The 15,119-nt window shown below is 43.4% G+C and overlaps 3 protein-coding genes and 1 long non-coding RNA gene across 4 annotated transcripts in view; 2 read left to right on the top strand and 2 right to left on the bottom strand.

Annotated features, from left to right (window-relative positions):
• Nucleotides 1–276, bottom strand: part of SLC5A3 (solute carrier family 5 member 3) — a 29,827-nt gene extending 29,551 nt beyond the window's left edge. Inside the window, exon 1 of the mRNA XM_063114201.1 lies at nt 187–276. The gene's annotated coding sequence lies outside the window, so the exon portion shown is untranslated. The remainder of the gene's footprint in view (nt 1–186) is intronic.
• The window catches only part of MRPS6 (mitochondrial ribosomal protein S6), a 62,023-nt gene extending 61,746 nt beyond the window's left edge, over nt 1–277 (bottom strand). Inside the window, exon 1 of the mRNA XM_063114214.1 lies at nt 187–277. Coding sequence (XP_062970284.1) covers nt 187–231 — 45 coding nt within the window. The 5' untranslated portion in view covers nt 232–277. The remainder of the gene's footprint in view (nt 1–186) is intronic.
• On the top strand, nt 230–2,373 carry LOC134365685 (sterile alpha motif domain-containing protein 1-like). The gene is made up of 3 exons (XM_063081927.1): nt 230–258; nt 375–1,472; nt 2,336–2,373. Exons 1-2 carry the CDS (start codon nt 230–232, stop codon nt 1,024–1,026), a joined length of 681 nt encoding a protein of 226 aa, XP_062937997.1. The 3' UTR covers nt 1,027–1,472; nt 2,336–2,373.
• Nucleotides 2,374–3,769: 1,396 nt separating this feature from the next.
• On the top strand, nt 3,770–14,582 carry LOC134390640 (uncharacterized). The gene is made up of 6 exons (XR_010024878.1): nt 3,770–4,139; nt 4,274–4,371; nt 7,178–7,399; nt 10,484–10,550; nt 12,838–12,941; nt 13,565–14,582. It is a non-coding gene; the product is annotated as an uncharacterized LOC134390640 (long non-coding RNA).
• The last annotated feature ends 537 nt before the right edge of the window (nt 14,583–15,119 follow it).

Genomic DNA, 15,119 nt, shown 5'->3' with positions numbered 1-15,119 from the left:
GGCCAGGCCGGGCCGGCCCCCCGCGCACCCCGTCCGCGCAGACGCCCACCACCCGCGTCCCCGGCCTCCTCCTGGGCCGCGCAGGGAGGTCCGGGGTCCCGGCCGCCCCGACCTGCGGGGGGCGGTGGCCTAGGGACTGCGGGGGCGCCCGCGCGGGAAGACGGGCTGTGAGGGAAGGTCACTTACCCGCTGCATGGCTTTCAGAATCAAAGCCAGCTCGTAGCGGGGCATGCCCGAACGCTGGGCTCGCGACTCCCGGCCGAGCTAGCTCCCGGGACGCACAGGGGCGGGACGGCGGGGACCTGGCGTTTGCTGGGCCGGACAACAGGCAGACGGCGAAAGCACACTCCGGCCCCGCGAGCCCGGGCTTAAAGGCTCTGGCAGCTGCGCAGACCGCGCGCCCCGCCCCCTCGGCGCGCCCCGCCCCCGCGCGGCCCGGCCGGCCGCCCCGCCTCCTCCCGCGGGTGGCCCACCGTGTCCCCAGCGCGCGCTCTCTCCGCATCCCGGCTCCCCGCTGCGCCACCCCCGCCGGGGACCCGGCCCGTCGTCCCGGAGCTGCGCGGGGGCGGTGCCACAGCCTCGGACTGGAGTGGCCCTCGGAGACCGCACGCCCCCTCGCTGCCCTGCCCCCGCCGGCGCGCCTGCTACCTTCGGCTCTCGAACGGGCTGGAACTTTCCATGCCTTCGGTCTCATCCTGGGCGGCGGGCGAGTGCGGGCCGCGAGTGCGCCTGCGCTGCGGTGCGGTCTCGTCTGTGCGCGCTCCCCTTGTCCGCCCGCGACTCTCCGGCGCTAGGGACCTTCCCAGCGGAAGGCGGTGTCGAGGCCGGACCCGGGGCTCTCCCACCCCACGGCTGCGCACGAGGATTCCGGAACGTTCCCGCTTGGGGTCGGTGTGGGATGCCGCTCGCTCCCCCCGCCCGCTGTCCGCAGTCCTCGCGCGGCTAATCCGGGCCCCTTCCCAGCGAGCTGGGGCGCAAGGCGCGGGCTCGGTCTGGCTGCGGCTCCATCCCTCGGAGGCTGCGTGACCTTGGGCGGGCTGCTTTTGTGTGATGTGGGGTGGGATGCCTGTGAGTGAGTTGATGCACGTAAACCGCGGAGAACGGGGCCTGGCACGGGGTGGTGCGACACGGACATGTGTGGTGTGCTCCCGGTGTTCTTTAAGTGTTTGCTTGGCGTTCGTTGAAAGGTTATGCTGAGTACTTGGAAGACCGTTTAGCAACCGTCTGAGATCGTGAGTGTGCCCTGGAGTGGGGAGAGGGGACTCCGGCCCTCCCCAGAATCTCCCCCAACACACGCTCGTGCTCACCTCTGCTTCCAGCCGCCAGCTGTGCTCTTACTGGCAGGAGATGGTTAAATGCAGTTTTCTCCATCTCCACTCTTTAGAGACTGCTGCCCCTGCCCCTGTTTGCCCCATTAAAAGGGTCTGAAAGTGAAATTGGTCGTCGACTTGAAAGTGCTTTGACGTGAATAGGTAAAATTTGTTGAGCACTTATTCTGTATCAAGCACTAAGCTGACGCTACTGCATGTGTTTCCTGAAATTCCCACAACTCTATGAGGTGATAAGATTCTCTGCTTGGCCAAACTTTAGTCAGGCTTCTGAATTTTCTGCTAGACCCATCTGTACACCTCCTTGTAAATTTCAGTTTTTAGCAAGAACCTGCATCCTGGATATCTGATCAGGTTCCTCATCCTACACCATCCCCAAGGTGATGTCCGATTACCCTGGCCTGTCTTCTTTCAGAATCCTGTTAAATCAGTCTAGCCAGAATCTCTCCTTATTCCTGATGTTTCCTCTTAGTAATCTTCCATCCACTGACCCCCACACTACTCCTTGGCTATAAATTCCCCCTTGCCCATGCTGTATTTAGAGTTGAGCCCTATCTTTCCCCCACTGCAAGACCTCTATACCTATTGCGGTGGTCCTGAATAAAGTCAGCCTTACTGTGCTTTAAATATGCGTCACTGAATATTTTCTTTAACAGAGGCGAATACTATTAACCCCATTTTAGGAATTAGGAAATACTGTATAGCCATGACAAAGTTATGTCACTAGCCCAAAGTCACACACATAGTAAGTGATAGAGACCAAATTTGGATCCGGACATACTCGTAGACACCATGCTACACTTCTGGCCTCCGGTTCTCCCACCACACAAATCAAGGTGCAGATATTATACAGTGGATTAATCATGTATTTCATGTAAGCCAAGAACAGAGTCCCTTTATCCTCAGACCCTACCATTTCACGTCTCCTACCTCCCATACAAAAGATGAGGAGGATGGTTTGAACATAAGCTTTTCTGTGATATCTGGGTTTTAACATTTTCTCTTAGACTTGTCAACAACCCATGTTCTTCTGAAGAGAAACTCCACAGGTGATTAATTAAGATTATTTGGTTAATGTCAGCTAACTTCGCCTTTGATTTAAAAGAGTAGCTTACTATAAATAAATAACAGAAGGAAACAACGAATTTCTGGACCTTCAAAAGTGAGTTCCAGATTTTCTAGAATGGTCTCCACTTCAGCTGACTCTCCTATTGTTAGTTACATGACCCAGTCAGGGAATGAGAATGGACCCTGCAGTATCTTGGAGCATGCTTCCTCTTGGAAGCACCACAGTTTTGTCTAATGCCCAGGGACAAGTGACATGGTTTCGTCCTCTACCGCTCCCTCTAACTTGACAAATAGTATAAGGAAATTAGCCTGATTGCATAATGCCTCAACACAGCACCCCCAAACCCTCCCAATCTGGTGGCCACCCACAGCCTAATTCCATTTCTTAAAGAGAGGACAGCTGCCCTGATTTTTCTCCTTCAACCTTTCTTTTAAAAGCACTGCAGCAGAATGCTGGTGACTTCATTTAAAAAAAAAAAAAAAAGATTTCTTAAAATCATGAGGAATGCTGCTGCAAATTGTGTCTTCCTATTATAACTACAAACATATTCAGCAAAACAACTTTTTAACTTTATGCTATGTATACTTAGCGTATAGAATTATAAAACATTACTGTAATATTTAATATATTAATTTAAAAATTACTGTTAGGTTCTCTCAGATACTTAATATGTTATGTGTTTAAGGTTTGACTAACCAGAAGTTTTGGTTAATTTGCAAGGAAGTTTTTTTGAGGGGGGAATAGGAAAGAAGAACAGAGGTTGAAATCCAGTGCTATTTCAAAAAAAGTCATCTAAAGATATGTCCAGGATCAGTTTAATCACCTTTAACTTATTATTTTATATTGCTGTGTAATGAGACTTGACCTTGATCATTAATTCTCAAAAATAACTATTATTTTTTATTACCAAATCTAACATTTCAAGCATTCACTATGAGCCAGGAACTGTTCTAATTGCTTTGCACATATTAATATTCAATTCTCACCGCAGAAATGGGTATTATACTCCCTCTATTTTACACATGAGGAAAATGAGACTTAATAGATGACCCAAATTATACAGAAGTTAGAGTCTGCACACTTAACTCCAATACTACACAGCATCTCGATGTTTACTACACAATGCAAACACCAACGATCAGTCATCAACAAACTGCTCTCAAGGCCCTGTGTACTCACCCCTATGTCACTTCAGTCTCCACTCCCAGCACCTATATAACTAGCCCTCCCTAGAGCACCCAAACTTTCCCTTTGCACAGGCCTCTCCCTTTTCCCCTCAAACGTACATAGGGTCTCTTCTGTCTAGACAAAAAGGCCAATCTTAACCCTGTTGCCCTCTCAACTTGCCATTCTTCTTTCTTCTTACAGCTACGTTTCTCCAACATGTGCACCCACACTGCAATTCCTCCCAGCCTTTGCAGTCTGTGTTCATCCACACCATCACCACCCATCTCCTATTACCAGGCATCATTGTCACGGAACCCTCTGCAATCTTAAGGGGCTCTTATTTGCTGTCCATGATCCTGCAGTCTTGGGATTTTTCTTAGCCTCTTGGTCCCCTTTCATGGCTCCTTTTTCTCTTCCTGCCCCTGAATGTGGCTGTTTTCCAAAGCAAGGAAGATTCCCAGCAGCAGGTATTTAAGGCAGTACCAGCACATAACCAGAGTTCCTGCCATCCAAGTGCATTGGAGTTTGGCTCTGAAGAACTTTAAGTAGGACCCCAGTCTACCATAACAGTACAGGTGAGCAGTGGAAGATGTATAAAATGAGTGATCTGCCTGTCTGTAGATAAGGAATCTGATAAGGAAACAAGGTAAATTATTTACCCCAAGCCATACAACCCTACTCTGGCACAACTCAAACCTTTGTTTACCAGATTCTTCTTCCTGTCCATGTGCTATGTGCTGAGATGCCAGTTTTACTGTTGCTAACAGATAAATCCACAGTGAGTGTGATCCTCCTATATTCTAAAAGGTGAGTTCTAATTGTAATTGGGAAAAGGTAAGATAAACACAAATCATTCTGCTTAGGCAACTTTGTGTCTCTAAATACACCCCTCAGGAAGTGGAGAAATGTGAACGTTTTCAGTTAATGGAGAAAACGATCCCACCATAGAACCAAGTCATATTTTAGGCTGTCAATCATCATTCTTACCATCCTATCATCTGCTCCCTGATGAAAGTGAGCCTCTATTTGTAGCAAAGTGCAGTCCACCTCCTGGATCTCCTGTGATTGTTCCATAGCTAACTGCTCCCAGCACCTGAACCTGTAAAACCCCATTTTTCTCTGGCTGGCTGTTAAGAGTGTGTCTGTGTTCCTCAGTCAGTGACCCAGAGGCAAGTCACAACATTTCAAACTTATTTTGTTTTTAACTGTTTTACCAATGAATCCATGGGTATTTCCTAAACCCCTTACACATACCCTTGCTTACCCTTTCAGCAATGCCTATTTGCCTTTGATTCCTTGTTTGTTTTTTTTCCTTCTCAGTAAGCATCTAGGTACTACCTACACTAATTTTTCCTAACTCAGCTTGCATGTGCAATCAGTTGTGTTCTTTGCAGAATGAAATACCATGTGGGAGCTCTTTAAACATTTTCTCATTTAATCCACCAGTTTCCTAATTATTTTTCTAATTTTTCTCAACTAAGTTTTTGGGGGGAGGGGGATGGTCAACTTTGGGCTTCACTTGTCAGAAAAAAGGTAAAGCAAAAGTTGCCTAAATGCAATGTTCCTTTATTTTCACCCCTTCCTCACCCTCCCCTGCAAAAAAAAAAAAAAAAAAAAAGCTATGGGATGTTTGTGTGAGATATTCTCCTTACCACAAATATGAAAAGAAATACTTACTTTTTTTAACTCTATGACTTTAAAAAGACAAAATACTTCCAGCATCTCCACCTGCTGAAAGAATTCATTTTTCTTCTAAAAGAAGTGTCTGCCAACAGCCTATCACAGGCCCACAAGTGTTCTTAACTTAATGTTGGAGGCATTAAACAGCTTTATGTTCTTTCTCCACAGTGCAAAACCCAGAAGAACACACGTAGAAGCGAGGTAGATTTAGGAAAAGGAACAAAGGCCGTCAGCGGGAGAGGATTGCAGGCGGGTGAAACGGCCTCGCAGGGGTCTCGGAGGGCGGGGCTTCCTGGGCGTGGAGCTAAACAAAGGCCCGTGGGAGGACACCTCCAAGTAAACCTGGGGGACAGCCACTAAGGGTGAGGCTGAAGAGCTGAGCCCGGGCCAGGCCTGCTCAGCACCAGGGAGTTTTAAGAGTGAAGGTGAAAGGATGGAACGTGATCAGGCCGGAGTGGATCGAAACAGGGCAAGCGGGCAGAATGCAGAGCCCAGCTGGGAGACTATTGTGGCCGACCACCGAGGGGGTGAAGGCGGGGCGTTAGGGACAGAATCAGCAGGATTTGGCCACTGATTGAATGTTTGAGGGGCAGCTCGTGGATTAAGTAACAACTATGGTCTTCTTGAGCAATATCCTGGACCAACTTTCCTTGTGGCCACACCCTCATGTGGTATTTTCTCAGCTCCTAATTCATAAGGCTCATATTACAATTCATTAGCTTTTCTTCTCAGGTTGTTTTGCCTTCATGAATCTTAGATTACAATCTTCTGATGAGCCGAGGTGACACCTTTTATTGCTCTAGATAGTCTCTATTTGGGACTTTAACCAAGACAAGAAGGGGGAGAGTCCCAAAGCCTCCAGTGACTTTGCTACCTGTATTCTCTGGCCACCCAAGGAACGTTGATAGGTGGGTGTCATGACACCACCAGTCAACACTCCCTGGTAAGACGGTCAACATACAAGTATCATCTCAAAGTCCAGCCCTCTGTCAGGACCATCCCACTTCCTGTTGCTGGGACTGACTGGACGTGGCTGTGTTTGTGTTTATCCAAACTGGAGAATGCCCTCGTTATAATCAGGCAGGATTGAATAGAGATTTAGTAAAAGGAGCAAAGCCCGTTATGTGCTAGATTACATTCAATAGTTACACAGCTCACATTGACTCAGTGTCTAGTCTGCCTTGACAAACAGAATTGTGCCCTTGATCCTTCTTTGGGACTTTCCTTTTACTAAGGAGGAAGGCAGGTAAATAAGATTGTGTGGGAGGCAGAGGGGGTTCCAACAGAGAACATATTCAGGAAGTAAGTGATCATTTGTAATGGAGAAGATAACTGGTAGTGAGCCAAATCTCTCAAAAGTAGCTATGAGGAAGATTTCATAGTTTAGAATCTATCAAGTCAGAATATAATACTTCAGTATTAGATAGCATCTATGTGTTCGACTTGCTCATATTTTTCAAAACAAACATAATGGCAACAATAGCAGCAGCATCTATGTCGCCAAACAAAATAACCCCAAAATTCTTCAGGTGCAATTGAAACTTTCAGCCTAAGTTTACTGAGACCTTAGGACAATATGCAGGAAATATCTCGGGAATTCAGCTCCCAACTGGAATAAAGAAGTTCACAACTGACCTTAATATTAAATACATAATCGCTAAGAAAACTTTAAATAACCATGTTACCCAGGTGCTCCTCTGTAATATTTTTGCAAATGGAACAAGTCATTTGCATCTGACAAGTCAATAGCACATATAGTTCTATTATTAAATGATACCTACGGAAGGTTAGGTTTCTGCAATCATCAGTTATTTGAAAATTCTCTTTTCTTTTATTTCCTCCTTTGCTCCAAAACATTCGGAATCTAAATGAGAAGGCCCTTTGGACCAGGGATGACACTTTCTTCTCAATCAAATATTTGCCTGGTTGACAGGAGAGAACAACCAGATGGGAGAATCTCCTCTGTTATTAATGATTCAGTGAAGAAGAAATGGATCCCAAGGTGCAGCATCAGTGAGTCCAAAGCATCATCCATCCGTCAGTATAGGAGGGCCACAGTCTGAAGGTGAGGAAGCCTGGCCTCAGCCTTGAAAGCAGTGCTATTAATTTTAGGCTGCAGGCCCACAGCTCTGTTTGGATTCAAACCAAACCCCAGGTAAGTGCCACATGCAGCACAAACACCTCAGACAAGGAACCCTGTCTTTCCCTACTTCACAGCTGCTCACCTGGTCACTGAGGCACATCCTCCATGCTGTGGCCAAAGGATCTTTCTGAAAATGGAAATCTGATTCAGTCTCTTCCAAGCTTAAATAATTCAGTGGCTCCCCATTGTCCTCAGGGTAAAGTCCAAACTCTTCTAGAGGGGTTACATGGCCCTTCCTTCTGTAGGGGCCACCTGACTGCCTCCGTTCCTCTTGCCACTTCTCACTTTCATTCCATCATGTGTCCCTCCTGGCCTTTGCCTTCTGCCTGGAACACATGCCTCTCCCTTCACTTAGTCTACTCCTGTTTTTCCCTTTTTAAAAAATTTATGAGATATATCAAACAGACAGAAATTGCATGAAACACATGTAGAGAATTTAAAGAATAATTGTTTAATAAACGTCCCAGAACCTCCGTCCGGGCCTCTCTAGAAACACATCCCCTCCTCTACCTTCTTTCTTACCATTTGTTTGCATTCCTAAGCAACAGCTTATTTCTCCCTTTTTTTTTTTTTAATGTTGTTTGTCTTGCTTTTTGCCCTAAACATTATGAGATTCATCCACGTTATTTTGTATAGCTGTAATTCATTTATTTTCATTGTTGATACTATTCCATCACACAACTAAACCATTATTTATCCATTCTACTGTTGATGGATATGGGTTGTTTTTAGGGCGGGTAGCTATTACAGATAATACTGCTGGGAGTGTTCTTGTATATGTAGACACATACATGTATATATGCACACATGCAAGAGTTCCTCTAAGTCCTGTACCTAGGAATGGAATGCTACCTCCCATAGTATGCAAAACTTCACCTTTTCTAGATAATGTCAAACGGTTCTCGAATGTGGTGATACTTGTTTGCACTTCTATCAGCAGTGTATATGGTTTTGTTAACTCCTATTCTCTGCTTGGGTCTCAATTTTGACCACTGTCTCACAGAAAGCCTACTCTAACCCTGAAAGACTGGCTCAGGTGCCCCTTATCTGTATTCCTATTGCACCTGTGCTTACTGCATCATATCACTAATCACACTTTGTTGCATGCACATGTGAGAAGTTGCTGCTCAGATCCCCAGCTGCTGTCCCTCTGCAGCTATTGCTCCAGTAGGGCTGAGGCCACATGTCTCTCACGCTGCTCCCAGTCAATGACTGAGCACAGTGGAGGTACAAAGTTAGGCTCATTTCTATCAATCACAGGACCCCTCTGACAAAGGATGTATGTCCAGAATATACAGAGAAATTCAAAACTCAGCAATAAGAAAACAACCCAACTTAAAATATGGGCAAAAGATCTGAACAGATACTTCATCAAAGAAGATGGCAAATAAGCCATCTAGGGATGACAAATAAGCACATGAAAAGATGTTCAACATCATTAGTTATTCAGAAAATGCAAATTAAAAATGTAATGAGATACCACTACGGACCTATTAGAATAGCTGAAATTAAAAAGACTCAGATGTCCAAGTATTGATGAGGAGATGGAGCAACCAACTGGAACATTCACACATTGTTGATGGGGATGTAAAGTGGTGCGATCATTTTGGCAATTTCTTAAAATGTTATACATGGACCTACCACACGACCCAGTTGTTCTAACTCCTAAGTATCTACCTAAGATAAATGAAAGTGTGTGTCCGTAGAAAGACGTACACACAAATGTTCATAGCACTTTATTTGTAGTCAAAAACTGGAAACAACTCAAATGACCATCAACAGGTGAATTGATAAGCAAATTGTGATATACCCATACAATGGAATACTGCTCAGTAATAAAAGTGAACAAATTATTGATGCATTCAACAACATGGATAAATCTCAAAATAATTTTGCTGAGTGAAAGAAACCAGACCAAAAAAGTGTACATACTGAAAGATTCTATTTATATAAAATTCTAGAAAATGCAAGCTTATAGTGACACAAGACAAATCAGTGGTTGCTTGGGGTGGTAGTAAAGCAGAGAAATTACAAGGGGCATGAGGAAACTTTGGGGAATGATGGATATATTTATTTTCTTGGTTAGGGCAATGGCTTCATAGATGTATACATATGTCAAAACTTACAAAATTGTATACTTCAACTATGCACAGTTTATTGCATATCAATTATACCTTTAAAAAAAGCTGTTAAAAATATACATTGTTCATATCATTATTATGCTCTGAGGAAAGTCATTTTAGGTCATTGTCTGATATACCTTTATACTCATCTTCCCCTGTTTCCACTTCCCCAGATTCCTGGATAAGGGGTATAGATGACACCCTCCTATGGCATTCAAGTCCATTAAGCCAAAACAAACAAAAAAAGAGTCCACATGGAAAGAATTTCATTAATTCTACAGGAGATGCAAACATATATAAGAATGGTCCATTTCCTAAGAAGTTATAATCTAGGTAGCAAGGTAAGATATAAATATGTTTAAAGTTAAATTGCCTAACAAGATTTAAGTATCAATCCTATACAATAGAAAACATATAAAAAGAGAGTGATTAACTGCCTAATGAAGATTATGGGAAAACATTTCCAAAGAGAGATTATTCTGGGCTGGGATAGTTTGGGACTGTTTCATGTGTGTTGTGGGATTTGAGTTGGAATATGAAGAATGAATAACATTTGGATGGATAGGAGAAGGAGAATAAGCACAAGATATCTTGCTGGGGACAAAGGATGGTGACATTGAGGGAATAGGTTTGACAGGAGGAAAGGTTTCTGTAGGAGAATCACAGGACTAACTCTACAAAAGTGGGCCCAGAGTTGTAGGGTCTTGAATGCCAGGCAGAGAGTCTAAACTCCCCAGCCTTGATTTCATCTTATCATGAAGAGGAACTTGGGAGGTGGTGAACCTGTCATCACTGAAATCATTCAGCAGAGAGTGTGTGAGCATATGTGAAGAATGTGGAAAGGAGATACTTTCCTTAAATAGATAAGTCCTTCCCAATCCTGAGACACTGGTCACAAATTCTTGGGCTTGGAAAGCATCTTTGGAGATGGCACAGGACATTCATCTGATGGCATCTTTGTTCCTCTTGGAAGTGGTACATCACTCACATCAGAGTCAACAGGACCAGGTTTTTGCGTACTTCACCTCACATTCAGCAAGGTAAGGAAAAATGATCCAGGTGCAGCCAATTAGATTCTTTCCCATGAAGAAGAATCCTGAGAAAACAGCATAGTGATGTGAGAATAGGTAGAGGTCATTCATCAGGCTGACCAGGCCATTCCTGCTCCACTGCTGTGGCTCTGCTTCCTGGTACCCAGCCCTCCAGAGCACTGTTAGTTCCTGGCCAATCCCCTGGTCTCTGCTCAGTTCTGTGATTCCTCCAAATTTCATTCTAATAAATTTCATTTTTGCTTAAGACAGAGTCTGTTTCTTTTGCTAGCAGCCAAGAATCCTGACTGACAGAACTCTTCAAATATTAGTGCTTTCATTCCCTGCCTCATGTGGGGCCATATGGAACAAATCTGTCCCCTCTTTCACATCAGCTCTTCATGTGTCTGAAGACAGCTTTCTGAAGTCCAATCCTGAGCCCTCCCTTCCCTAGGCTGGATGTCCCCTGTTCCTTTGGGCACTTCTCATCTCACACGGGGCTGTACTGCTTCACCAGCCTGGACGTGATTTCCAAAGGTGCTCAGCTGTCCATATTCAGATCTTTGTCACTCACCTTTGTTGAACGAGTGAATCTCATCAATTTAAAGCCTTGCTTTTGGCTACAATACCTTTCATAAGAAACAGTCATTCTTTTTTTGTTTCTTTGTGCAAAGACTATGTTACAGTTAGGGGACGGTTTCAGCTACTGAAGGAAAAGTCAAAATAATGGTGACTTAAACAGGATGGTTTATTTCTCTCCTAGAAAGTCTGAATGTAAGTAGGGCTGGGGACTCAGGTTCGTTCTGGCTTGTTACTCTCTTTTTACAACACGTGGCTTCTATCTTGTAGTTTAGCCTGGCTGTTCCCTCTCCCAGCACCATGTTCACATTCCAGGAGCAGGAAGGGAAGAGAAAAGAAAGGTCCTGGGTTATTCCTTTTAAGGAAATAGTCCAGAAGTTGCACCCATTGCTTATACTCTTATTCCATGGGCCAGAGCTTAGTTCTTCCTATGACCTTGCCTTGCCTTCAAGAAGAACTGGAAAATGGAGCTTTAGTTGTGAGACGATGATGAACCAGCAGCCATAGACTATATAATGCTATTTGGATATATTCCTATAAATTACTCCAAGTATACTGAGATGCTACACAAACACAAGTGGTTAATCAGCTGTAACTTTCTTTTATTCAGTCAATGTTGGGTAGTTTGCAAGTGATTATCAGGTTAAAGTTATTGGAAGAGTTGAATTTTAGGTAAATTTGATTTCATGGGCTTACCAGAGTACATACCTTGGATCAATCTTTGTAACCCAAAGATCAGATCTACACTGGAATTTTTCACTAATTGAGGCAACCAAGAAGCTATTTCTTTTGAAAATCGAACCCACAAGTTTGCTTCACACAATGTGTTTAATATATTTTCATGCATATTACATAGAATTATTTTGTTTACAAATAATGGAAACTGACTCTAGCTTGTTTAGAAGGAAGGAATGAATTATTATAAGTGTACCAGATGTCTCTGAGAACTCAAGGCACTGTGTAGTTGACTGGTCTCTGGAACTGACTAGATGTTCATCATCTTATGTTTCCATTTCTCTTCCAATTAGCTGAATTTGTCTCTCTCTGAAAGGACCCTTTTTATCTGCTCTCGGGTCTGTACAATAGATGATAGTCATTCTCAGCTCCTTGGTCTACATATAATCCTTCTGGCCTGAGGCTGTCCTCCAATTGGCACTCTGTTTAGCCTGGCTTGGATCAGTGATTCACCCTTGGGCCAATCGGCCAGGCCTAAAGGGTAGGTCAAATCATGTCACCATGGCTGCCATGGTAGCTACCTCTGAACTCTTTAAATTTGGAAAGTTATGGGTAAGGAGAAATAGTTTACAGCAAAGGGAGGCTAGACAGGCAGACTAATAGGGATCTCCTCCACCCATGCATGTTGAGGGTTGCCATAAATGTAGAAATGTAGCTGTGAGGTCTATGACATTGAGATGGATAGATAGAAACATGAGATGATGATGTTGGAGGAGAAACTGTATCTTCCTGAGGCTTTTCTGATCATAAGTAACAGAAACCTATCCAAAGGCTCTGAAAGGTTTGAATGTGTGCCCTACAAAATTCAGATGTTGCCACTCTGATAGTATTAAGGGGTGGGGCCTTTAAGGGGTGATTTGGCAATGAGGGCTCTTCCCTCAGGAGGGGGATTACGTGCCCTTTCAAAAGGACTTGACAAAGGGCCTTGTGCTCACTTGACCTCCCACATTCCACCATGTGAGGACATAGCATTCCTCCCCTCCAGGTGACACAGCATTCAAATTGCCATCTTGAAAGCAGAGACCAGACCCTCACCAGACAACTGAACCTGCCTGCATCTTGGTCTTGGACTTCTCAGCCTCCAGAAATGTGAGAAAATAAATTTATGGTCTTTATAAACTACCCCAGTCTCAGGTGTTCTGTTAAAGCAGCACACAACGGACTCAGAAAGGCTCTTAAGCATGTCACTTGAGATTTTTAATATTTGAGGAAGGCTTTTATATTCAGAGGACCACTTACAGTTACTTGTTTTGATTAATACTCAGCTTGTTAAAGTTGTAATATTTTAAAAACCGAAGTTTTTCATAAGCCTTTATGTTTAACTCACAGTCTTATCCTTGTTGATATCTAGTAATTTCTATATAAAAATAGAATTAATCACTTTCATTTTTTCTTTGATTAATGTTGGATTGACTCTTACGTTTGGCATAGTAAATCCTTCTAAATAATTAACCTAATTTATAAACTTACTATTTACCTTCCTAAAACATTTTGAGTGCATTTAAAATTAAAATATATCTGATTTTATATCAAATACTTAAAACACCAGACATGGCAAATCTGTAAACCTGACAAGTGAGATCTTTCTAAGCATTTAAGCAATTATTGAAATTTAATAAATCTAGTGAATGAAGCTTTCTTAAGATTCACGGTGGATAATTGCCAGCTGTTCTCTAGTGTTAATTCTCCTCCTTTTTCCTTTTTCCTCTTAGCTAAAACCCCTGAGTTTTAACTGGACACATGTCCACCCAGCCACAGATTACATTTCCCAGGCTCCATTGCAGCCAGCTGTGACCATGTGACTAAGTTTGGCCCAGTGGAATATGAGCAGATATGATGTGTACTACAACCAGGTCTTCTTAAAGATACTTGCCCTGGACTCCTCTTCTTTCCCACTTCCCTTGGATGTGGTGGTAAGCCACCATCAACTATGCTGATGCTGATAATACACTAAGCCAGGGAGAACCAAAGGAAAGGAAGAACCGTTTCCTTAGAAGACCTTGAATAGCAAAGCTGCTTGTCCTCCAGTTCTTGACCACTCACTACTTGACTGTTACAAAAGAGTGAAATAAACTTCTGTCATCTTTGAGCTGTTGTACTTCAAGTTTAGGCTATACTCCAGTAGTAAACCTTCAAAGACTATCCACAAACTTAATTAGTCATATCCTTTTAAACATTTCAAATTAAAATTGCAAGTCTAATATGCCAAGTCTCTGGTATGTTAGATTTTCTTCAATGTTTCAAGCTCTCTAAGAAACACACAGATTATAATGATGATTGAAAACTTATTTCCAACCTTACCACAAAAAGGAGTGCTGCATTCAGTGCATCTAAGATATAAGATGCAACATTACTTTAATATCACTAAGGTAGAAGAAACACCACTGTAGTGGATTGAATTATGTCCCCCCAAAACTCAATGAAGCTTGAATTGTGTCCCCCAAGTTTTATGTATTAGAAACTTGGCCCCCACTGTGACTATTAAGAGGGTGGGAAATCCTATTATGGTGATTGAAAGGTGGAGCCTTGAAGAGGGGATTGGATTGTAGGACCATGCCATAGTGAATGGATTAAAAATGGTGGTCATGGGCATGACTCTGAGGGCTTTAAAAGGAAGAGTCTGTCTTTCTCTCTCTCTGCTCTCTCTGCTTCCACCACCTTGCAATGTGAGACCCCTGGGTCACTGTCACCACCATCAGATGGACTTTGGACTTCCCAACCTCAGAAACTATAAGCAATAAATTTCATTTTTCTTTATAAATCACCCAGTTCCAGGTATTTTGTTATAAGCAACAAAAATGGACGAATATAACCACCGTTTGTAATTGTATGATGCCACTGATTGTAAAATGCATTTTAATTTTCCATGACGTTAAAATGAAAAACACCATGCGCCTTAGAATTGATAAAATATGGCAGTACTCTGATTTTAATTCAGCTCATCATTGATTCTACACTGATCTTTACATTTTCTTGGGGTTACAAATCACTTACCCAACCAAGGGGAGGAGGTTTGCTGTCTCCAGCCAACTGAGTCTGCTAGAGGGAGATTCAGGACCATGATGCAGTTACAGATTCAAGTTCTTGGCAGAGAAGAACTATGAATTCACACTGAGTTCAAGTGATAGCAGACACTGACCACCATCTCTGATCAGAAGGAGGACTCTCACTCGACTTTCTTGGGATCCATCTGAATCCATGAGAGTGCGTAATGTAATGTAATATACAAATGCTTGGTTCCCACGGAAGAGCTGTCCTGGTGAGTTG

This window comes from Cynocephalus volans, chromosome 1 (assembly GCF_027409185.1).
Source record: "Cynocephalus volans isolate mCynVol1 chromosome 1, mCynVol1.pri, whole genome shotgun sequence".
NCBI lineage: Eukaryota > Metazoa > Chordata > Mammalia > Dermoptera > Cynocephalidae > Cynocephalus > Cynocephalus volans.
The sequence above is the reverse complement of the archived record's forward strand: the minus strand, read 5'-3'. Positions and strand labels throughout refer to the sequence as shown.